Genomic DNA, 10,731 nt, shown 5'->3' with positions numbered 1-10,731 from the left:
TTTTTTTTTTTTTTTTGGTGTAGAATCTAACATCCATGTAGATCTTCTGAGTATTTATTATTATTATTTAGTTGTGTACCTAGAAGTGCTACAATAAAACTAATTTCTAATTTATAAAAAAAATAATATGAAAAACAAGTTCTTAAAACCCAACCAAATATAATCCCATTTCATTTGAACACCTATGCACAAACTTGTATGATTGAGCTGAAAAGGGATTGAAAAGTACATAGAAAGAAACCATTCCTCATCTACCACTCCCATTTCTCTATTGCTTATTATTTTACATTTATTCTTGCATTGTTTCAATGTTGGAATCCATTGCATCAATACAACGACACATCATATGATAAGTAAATCTAGTATTTTTTTTAACAATTGGTAAGGGGAGATCATGGGAGAGAAAAATTGCACAGCGCACCATTAAAACTTAAACGCACGCTCACCTTGTCTATTAGACCAACTTATAATGATGTGTTTTTTTATTGGAATGAATATGGAATGGACTGGTCAATCTTTAATCTGCGTTTGTAATGATTATTCCCGTACAATAATGAATGATAATTCCATTTACAATACATTTTTTTAAATTTTTTTAGTGAACCAAACGTGAGAAAGAACATTCTAATGAAATTGTCATTTCATTTTAGGAAACCAAATACTACCTTAGGCCTTAGTCTCAAGTAAATTTAGAATAAAAAATTCAATAAGAGGATTATTGTCAATTCATTGAAAGGGAATTGCATTTGAGGGGACTACCACCTCATTATCAAGAATTAAAAATCTGACTAGTTAGGCTTAGGCTAATTGGCCCCATGCCTTCTTTAGAACTTAGTCCTAAGGAGGTCATGGGTTTAATTCCCCTTACAAGGTCGAATTAAGGGAGTGCAAACACTTAGGTGCTTTGCCAAGGGTGGGGAGATTTTTTCCCACAAGTGCTAATCTAACAATTAACAACTAACATTTGTTGATAAAAAAAAAAAAAAAGTTAAAAATCTAATTAATTTAAAACACTAATCAAATCTAATGGTGATCAACTTGTTTTGTTTTTGGAAGACTTTGGAGGAGAAAATTGACTAGGACAGGCTGATTTTATAGACAAGAAAATAAGGAGGTGCATTAATTAAATGGTTTGAAGAAGAAATGGTCTTTTATTTACCTAAATACAATTCGTCTCGTGTTGTGGGCATCCTTCCAGGTTGTTTCCCAACCAGCCCCAGATCTGGTATTCTTCTCCTTAGTCAAAAAGAAAATCCACAGCAATAAAAATGTATATATTAAAAAAAAGAGTAAAAAAATTTTCAAGAGAAAGTAAAAAGCAAACATACAAAAAAAAAATAGAAATTAAAAAAAAAAAATGCTAATGGCTCAATTTAAAAGAAACTTTTACGGAATGCTAAAATTTGTCTGTTGTTTTGGGATTATAATTCTTGCAAATTATGGTGTTGCAACATGATTGCAGGGTTTTGGAACCGAGTAAAGAATATACAAAAAGAAAAACATACACCAAGATTGAACACAAAACGACATGACATTGTTTTAAGTTATCACCTTAAAACAAAGAACTCAGGAAGATGGTTTTAATTACAAAACTGCTACTGGAAGAGAAGGCAATTGCCACATATTAATTGAAATAGATGCCGGGTCATGCTAATTAATAAGAGAGGAAAATTACAATCTCAATGCAACTTTTACACAGTATTTCAATAGATTTTTGTACATTTTTCACTTATTTCAATAATCAATACCTTAACACGCCCACTAACGATTGTTGACATTTTTTTGAACTGTTATTGGCATTTTTCATATATAGCAGGTAGGAAGCGATCTAAATCTCATAATTTCAAACCTTACTTGTGTGATTAGCTGAATAAATTTACTTCCATTCCATGCATGATATGAGACTAGTCAGCCTGCCATTTAAGTATAGACTGTGGACCAAAGGTTATTTAAATGTATATATATGTATACAGGAATAACAACTCCTCTTATCAATGTATGTATCCACCAACATGTAGGCAGAATTCAAAAACAGAAAATTATTCATACGAGTAATTCTACGGACCTTGACAAAGTATCCGAAAAATACTAATATATTATCATGTATCCGGCAATATAAAACAGTAGCTCCAAGTTTTAACCATGTCTCCCCTTGTATAAAGTCTTTTATGCTGGGTTTAGTTGAGAGATTTGGAAATAAAAAAGAAAAAAGTAAGTAAAATATGAATAAAAAATACTTACATTTTATCTAATTTTACACACATTTTTTTTTTTCAAATTTCCTTTTAAATCTTTCAATCAAATAGCGCAAGTGATCTTGGGTACCACTGTTAAAAAAAGACTTGCTAAAGGTTCACTCTCGTAGCCTTAACTAACCTTAACTTCTAGAAAGCTAAAGGTAGATGTTAGAATCACATTTGAGTCATTCTCAATCCATATATAATTACACGTATGCGCCCTTTTGTCCTTACACGTTTACAGAAACCAAGTCAGTCAATAGGGGGTCCCACATGCCAAGTCAATTCCCACCTTCCTCAGTTGGACACGGGCTTCCCCGCTCTTATTTAAACTCAACTCATCGCAATCTCTCGCTGCACTACAACTCATTCACAGACAACTTGTGAAGTTCTTAAGTTCTCTCTGTGCATTTTTCAACACTCAAATGGGGGTTCTTGAAATCAAAAGGAAAGAGACACCAAACATGACCCGAAAAGGCATGGCACGTCTCTTCTCTTTCAACAAAACTACCTCTTCACTTTCTTCATCTTCATTTTCAATCCCTCGAAGCATGCCTCCCTCACCGCACCGCACCTTCTCCGAATCAATGATGGAGGAAACCCTCGAGACTGCAGAGGCCACGATCACGAAATGGGACCTCGATGACGCTTCTTCATTCGCTAACTTCGTATCTCTCTTCCAAAAAGACAGAAAAGAAGCCAAAGACTACATCAAATGCATCAAGGACTTGCGCCGAGCCATGCACTTCTTGGTATCGGTGAATTCAGGTTCTTACAAGCTTGTTCTGGCACAAAACTTTATGCAAATCGCCATGAAAAGACTTGAAAAGGAGTTTTACCGGATTTTGTCAGCTAACCGACGGTATTTGGATCCGGAATCAGTGTCAAGCCATTCGTCACGCACATTAGCGCATTCTCGGTCTGGTGAGTCTGACAATGAAGATTGTGTTGGATCCGACGAGGTGGTTCAGACGGCCGACGAATCAATCTGTGAAGTGGAAAGACTCTCCGAACTCTCCATGTCAGACCTTAAGTTGATTGCTGACTGTATGATAATCTCTGGCTATGGCAAAGAGTGTGTGAAGATATATAAAATTATTCGAACATCGATTGTAGAGGAACAACTCTATCATCTCGGGATTGGAAGGTACAATTCTTCAATGATCAACCAGATGAACTCAGAAGCTTTTGAGCAGCACATCAAGAACTGGTTGAATGTGATAAGGATCGCCATGAAAACACTCTTTTATGGTGAGAGGCTTCTCTGTGATCACGTGTTCTCTGCATCGAACACGATTAGAGAATCGTGCTTCACTGATGTTACCAGAGACGGAGCCATCAATTTGTTCAGATTTCCTGAACTTATAGGAAAGAGTAAAAGATCACCGGAGAAAATTTTCCGGCTAATGGACTTATACGAGTCAATCTCTGGTCTATGGTCAGAGATTGAATCAATCTTCTCATTTCAATCGACCTCAACTGTTAAATTACAAGCTCTAAACTCTCTCATCAAACTTGGTGACTCGGTGAGAATAATTTTATCAGAGTTTGAGTTGTCAATCGAAAAGAACTCGTCGAAGACATTAGTTCCCGGCGGTGGAATCCACCCAATGACGGATTCAGTGATGAATTACGTATCTTTACTCGCTAATTATAGCGGTGTCCTGACTGACATTGTCGCTGATTCAACATCACCGACACAGTCGCGGTTGCTGGAAACTTACTTTGAAAGTATGAACTCTGACGAGAGTCCAACACCAACTGTTTCGGTTCGACTGGCGTGGATCGTACTCATGCTCCTTTGCAAACTTGACAGCAAAGCCAAGCTCTACAATGACATAGCATTGTCCTATCTCTTTCTGGCCAACAATCTTCAATTTGCCATCGAGAAAGTCCGTACAACTAACCTCAAGTACCTCCTCGGCGATCACTGGGTGGCAAAGCATGAGAAAACAGTGAAACAATATGCAGCAAACTACGAAGCGATGGATTGGACTAAGGTGTTTTCTACTCTACCGAAGAATTCAAGTGATGCAATGTCACCGGAGACCGTGAAGGGGTGTTTTAGTCAATTCAACTTGGCTTTCGAAGAGGTGTATCGAAAACAGATGTCGTGGGTGGTACCGGACAGGAAGCTAAGAGATGAGATCAAAGTATCGATAGCGAAGAAGCTTGTGCCGGCTTATAGGAAGTTTTATGATACGTATTTGATAACTTTGAGTGGGGAGAGAAATCTGGAAGTGTTGGTGAGGTTTTCACCCGATAATTTGGGGAATTATTTGTCGGATTTGTTCCATGGGACTGCCGTTTCTGGAAGTTCATCATCGTCATCATCTTCATAGTCACATTCACGTGTATCCTGGTGTTTGCCGTAGACGTTTATGTAATTCCATAACATGGCACAAAATGTTTTATCACTTTTTGTCTAGCACTTTGATCTACGTCACAGCTTATTTAACAAACACTATTCAGCAATTTAATAACAGTCAGTACAATTTCAGTGTTTTCGAACTGAGACCATAATGCAATTTTAATCAGTTTAACAAAAAAAGGCATTTTGATTTTGAAGTAAAAAATAGTACTAAATATTTTCAAAACATCCACATTAAGGAATTTAGGTACAGATTTTAATTAATTCAAGCCACTAAAATTATGATCCTTCATTAATAAACTGTACTTTTCTGCCCAAATAGCTTAACTGTTTCACTTAATAAAGTACCAAACACAGTGAACTTGAAACTTCCATGTATTTGGTTGTTTACGTTTTCTGGCCGCTGATTAAGCCAACATATTCAAACAGTAGGCAATGACCAATCCATAGGATCGTAATTGAAATACAAAAGATAGTTTTTTTTTTTTTTTTTAATTAATTAATTTATTTTGAACTTCATGTAGTGGGAACACTACAAAATAAAATATGCTTGCAAGAGATCTAATGTTTTCCTTTCCCTCATCCGAAAGCCTTTATACTGTGTTTAGTTGAGAGATTTAGAAAAAGAAATAGAAAATGTAGTTGAAATATGAATAAAATATATTTATATTTTATCTAATCTAATCTCACAAATTTTTTTCTTTTATTTTTCCAAATCCTTTCTCAAATCTCTCAACCAAACACAGCATAAATAACATTCCATGCCGAGCATCATGAAGGCTCTCATTAAGATCTCTCTGTACTCAAATCTGCCCAGGAAAATGTCAGGTTTGACCTACGTGTATAATAAATTCATATATGTAAATCTTTACAGAGCATATATTTTATCTAGAATGAGGTAGTTTTGAGGCTCTTGAAAGTTGAGAATCATGCTATTTCCTCATGTTAGGACTCTTGTTGTCAAAATTCATGGAAAAACTAAGTTCGTAATCGAGTTGTAATTTTCTAGTTTTGATCTTCCCGCTCGAACGCTCGAGTGGAGATTTCACTCTCACAGCATTTTGTGTGTCAGCAAAAATACTGGGTTTTGTGTTTGTACGCTCGAGCATGGGATCTTCTACTCGAGCATAAACCCTGGTTTGGAACACGCAATATAGAGTCCCCGTTCGAGCGTCCATTCCCACGCTCGAGCGGACCGCGCGATCTCTGCTTCTACAAATTCGCTTGTTGGTCCAACTCTAGGATTACTTTTCCTATATCTTCTTTAAGGGTCTTAGGGTTTCTTCTGAGGTTTTCTTTTAGATTTTTTTGTGAGTTTTCCTTGATGATTTAAATGAGTACTAAACTCATGTTTTGATAAGCACATATCAAGGAGGTTGATTGGTTATGTTCAAGAGTGTTCTTCTTTGATGGAATCCGGAGATTCAAGCGTGGAGTTTCAAAGGAGTTTGATATTGTGCATAGTCATTGATTCGACAAAAGAAGTTATGGATTCAACTTCAGTCTAATCAATTTCGAGACGAAGGTTGCGGTGAAAGATATACAGAAGATTTGAAGACAAATTGGAAGAGTTTGGGTAATTATTTTGTTATCTTTGTAATCTTTCTTTTTTCAATAGTGGATTGATTAGTGGCGTTTCGCCCGTGGTTTTTTTATCACAATTGAAGGTGTTTCAATTGTGATTTTCCACGTAAAAATCGTTTGTTGTCGATTTATTGTTTTTCGAAAATAACAATCTAAATCACTTTCGTAAGTGATTGATAATTTAAATTGAGTGTTTTGAATGATTGGGAATTAGAGTAATTTAATCTTGATCTAATCACAAATCACTTAGGATTTTCAATTGGTATAAGAGCAAGTCACTCTTTATTTTTATCAAAATTATAGGAGTGTGATTTTGTGTGATTAGTGATATGAATTCAATTCGTGAAGGTAACTCGACCCATAAACCTTCGTTACTTGATGGTACAAACTATTCTTATTGGAAAGCTCGTATGACAGCGTTTTTAAAATCCATCGATGAGGAAGTTTGGCACTGTGTGATCTATGGGTGGAGTGAACCTATTGTCACCATTGATGGTATTGATATTCCCAAACCCCTTGATAAATGGGACACAACCGATTATCAAAACTCGAGTTGGAACAGTAACGCTCTCAATTCCTTTTTTTGCTCCGTCACACCTGAAGAGTTTCGTCGTATTTGCACGTGTGAGGTAGCAAAAGAAGCTTGGGACATTCTTGAAATGATTCACGAGGGTACTACTTCTGTCAAAAAGTCAAAACTTGAACGTCTCACCTCTGCCTTTGAAACCCTTTTTATGCGTGATGATGAGACGTTTGATGATTTCTATGCTAAACTTAGTGACATCATAAATTCTTGTTTCACACTCGGTGAAAAAATCCCTGAAGCTAAAGTTGTTGGAAAAATTTTGAGGTCTTTACCCGAGAGGTTCCAATCAAAAGTGACAGCCATTGAGGAGGCTCAGAATGTTGATACCCTCAAGCTTGATCAGTTGGTTGAAAACTTGCAGACTTATGAAGCCCACCAGATTTCTAAGAAAAAACAAAAATATAGTGTAGCTTTCAGTAGTAGTCATGAGACTGCAAAAACTCCTGAGACTGAGTTTGATTTAGAGTATGAGATGGCGGCTATGTTTACTAAACAATTCAAAAAAAAATTTAAAGAAAAAGAAGTCTAATTTCAGAGACTCTATTTCAAAAGACAAGAGTAATGATAAACCCAAAACTTTTCCACCAAAACTTGCTCCAAAAACTGGAAAGAAGATTGTAAAGGGGCAAGGGGTCAAGTGTTATGAACGTCAACGGTTTGGACATATTGCGCTTAAATGTCATCTGAAAAAGAATCGGAAGAAAGTCTACACAGTGACTTGGGATGATAAAAGCAGGTCGGAACAAGAACCCGAATGTAGCAACCCTCACCTTACTCTTGTCATACTTGCATACATTCATGCATGATCTTGTCTTGTTATGTAGTTTTGCAAGTCTTGCCTTGCCTTGTTTTGTTTAAGTATTGCTTGCATGATTTTGTTCCTTGCTTGGTGTATAGCCGAGGTCATCTTAAGCTTAGTTCACCTCTGAACCTTTGTACTTAGAACGGTTTTGGAACCCCTTGGTCGACCCCCATCTTCACCCCGGGCATGTTTGCCGAGGTGTTTTGCACCTAGTGATCCTTGTCCTCGGGCAGGTATGGCCTAGACCGAGGTGTGGCACACCCCGGCCAAGGTGTGGCACAGCTTAGTCAAGTGTCGTCCTCCCTAGCCGATGTCTTTGTTACCCTGTTACCGAAGCTTTGACTTTAGCCGATGCCATTACTTGCCGATGTGTCTTGCCTTAGCTTGCTGCATATGCTTTGTCATAGACTTGTCTTATCAATCAATCACCTTTTGAGTTGAACCAACCCGGTAGCGCCACGTGTCCGAGCTGAGTGTTAAGACAGCCGGTAGACCTAGAAACAAATCATTTTGTCTCAAATCTTTGCCTTTAGAGAGAGAAGCTCTAGAGAAAGGAGGAGAAGTTCTTGAGTGAGATTAGATCTTCCAAGCTTGATCTTCGAGGTTTGAACCGTTGGGTTCGAGTTTTGAGGTTAGAATCTCAACCTACTCTTGTTGTTCTTATTGATCATCTAGCTGCATTGCATGATCGAATTTGTTCTGCATGTCATGCATCGATTTGAAGTTGGTTTCGGAAGAGAAAGATAGTATTCATGTGTTTTTAAAAAAAAGTCTCGTTTTGATCCGAAAGTTTGAAACAAGAACCATGTTTTGTGTTTGTTCTTGCATGACCTTCTTGTATAGGTACCCAGGTCCACGTTTTGAACTCATGGCATGAAATCTCAGATTTTTTTGTAACAAGTTATGATCTTTGCATTCATTTTTCCTCATGATCATGTTCTTCGTGTTCTTCAAAGGGAAACCCAGGTTTTCCTGACTTTGCTTTTGAATGAGGCCATCGGGACCACACCTCGGCAAGGAGGTGTGGGACCTCGGCAAAGACTTGGTTGGTACCCAGTGTGTTTTCATGAGACGGGAGCAGTGTTTGAACTCCCAACATGTTTTGCTTTGCTATTGACTTGGATCTGGTGAGAATGCCAGGATCATTTGCATGCACATAAAGCTTGTTTTGAGAATGTGATTGCCATGTGATTGTAGGTCCTTGATCTTTGCTTTGAGCCTACACCCGAGGAGATCTATGTGAGTGGTATTTTTAATAAAGCTATGTTATACTGTTTTGATAAATCTTGCTTTGCTTGTTTTGACGAAAGTATTTGTTAAAGCATGAATGAATAGCTCTGTTTTGATGTATCAAGTATAAGCTTTGTTTTGATGTCATTCTTGAAAAGTCCCTTATGCTGGAGGACTCTAAACTTTTGCAGCACTAAGTATAAAAGGATACGGTCCTTTCTTGGAAAGACTACTGTGTTAAAGTGGGCTACGGGCCTAAGTAACACAAGTCCCATCATGTTAAAGCGGGTTACGGGCCTAAGTAACACAAGACCATCGTGTTAAAAAGAGCTACGGGCTTAAGTAACACAAGTCCCTTGTACTGGAGGACTATAAACTTTCGCAGTACCTTTGACTAATCGATTACTGATCGTGCAGTCCTTGTTTTGCCACTGACGGTTTACCGCGTGGATTTGTTTGTTCGGAAAGCTTGATTCGTGTTTTGGCGATGCCAGTAAGCATCCCTTGAGACTTGTAAGACTTGACAGATGAATACGGTTCATCTCTTGTTTTGATAAAGTTTTGATATGTTTTGCTCTGAAAGGATCTCGGCTAATATTCGTATGATCTTGGCATGTTTTGTTTGGAAAAGACTTCGGCTATATTCATGCAAAACCTTTATTACTAGTACCATTCACTGAGTATCCAAGCTCACCCCTCTCTATATATATGTAGGTGATGAGCAGGACGGCGGCGACGCCTAGATGTGTTTTTGAAAGCTTGTTTTGGATCCATAGTTTTGTCGGCTTGTTTTGTATGCACGTCGGCGATGCCATTTCTTTTATGTCGGCGAATCTTGAAAATCATGCTTCTTGGCTTGTATTCACTGTATTTTGTATATGTCGGCTCGAGAAGCCTTTTGATCATGATATAATACGTATTTTACTTTGTTGTATTCGATTTGTAAAAGTTATGTAAAGATGTGTGCCATTACATTTGATCTATGCACAGCTCTTATGGACCACTTGCGTTTTGATTTATTGCTTCCGCATTTGTGAGCCCCGCATACTATACTCTGATTGTGTTAAACTTTGAAAGTTGGCCTTCGGTAATCTCGGATTACTGGCCATCACGGCACCAAACTACTAGGGGCGGTTTGGGGTCGTGACACGGAAGAAACTGAATCCGGTGAAGACGGGGATAATGCTTTCATGGCATTTTGGTCCACTTTCACTTAACCTCTTCCGAAGCCAGTGGAATTTGCTCGTGGTCAGAATCTGCATCATGCTCTCACCTTTGATGGGAGTAATTACTTATATTGGAAGATCAGAATGAGGGCGTTTCTGAGAGCTTTCGACCCAAAAGGCTGGCAAGCCATTGAAGATGATGCTGAAAGTGCTGACAATTCGAGCAATCAGAGAGTTCTGATTACTATTCGTGGAGCAATTTTTGATGAAGAACAACAACGAGTTGCTTATTGCATAAAGGCTAAAGATGCATGGGACATTCTGAGCCAATTTCATAAAAGAGGAGTGTCATTTTCACCACCATCTATCACCTTTCCTGCCTTAGTTGCTCGACTAGATGTGGTCAAGGAGAATTAGGAGCAAAAAGAAAATGATGAAACATTAGAAGACAATGATGAGATTAATGGTGATGATCTACAACAAGCTTACAAAAAGCTTTACGAAGAATCTCTAAATTTGTCCAAGATCAATGACAAACTCACTCTCAAGCTCAAAGCATGTGAAAGCGAGAATGTCAAGCTAAAAGGAGAACTTGTAACAACAAAGCAGAATGTCATCAAGATCTCTAGTGATAGGCAAGACCTATGTGGGAAACTTCTATCCTGTGAAACTGAACAGAATGAACTCCTGAAAGAGTATTCCACATATGAAGAGAAGCTTGAAAGCCTTGAGATGTCACAAGTTACATTGGAAAA

General features: G+C 37.8%; 1 protein-coding gene across 1 annotated transcript; it reads left to right on the top strand.

The window, feature by feature from the left end:
• Nucleotides 1-2,457: 2,457 nt before the first annotated feature.
• Nucleotides 2,458-4,663, top strand: LOC114323307 (exocyst complex component EXO70H1). Its single transcript, XM_028270879.2, has one exon. It carries the CDS (start codon nucleotides 2,663-2,665, stop codon nucleotides 4,577-4,579), a length of 1,917 nt encoding a protein of 638 aa, XP_028126680.2. The 5' UTR covers nucleotides 2,458-2,662; the 3' UTR covers nucleotides 4,580-4,663.
• The last annotated feature ends 6,068 nt before the right edge of the window (nucleotides 4,664-10,731 follow it).

The sequence above is a fragment of the Camellia sinensis genome, chromosome 1, assembly GCF_055761805.1.
Source record: "Camellia sinensis isolate YWXY chromosome 1, ASM5576180v1, whole genome shotgun sequence".
Classification (NCBI taxonomy): Eukaryota; Viridiplantae; Streptophyta; class Magnoliopsida; order Ericales; family Theaceae; genus Camellia; species Camellia sinensis.
The sequence above is the reverse complement of the archived record's forward strand: the minus strand, read 5'-3'. Positions and strand labels throughout refer to the sequence as shown.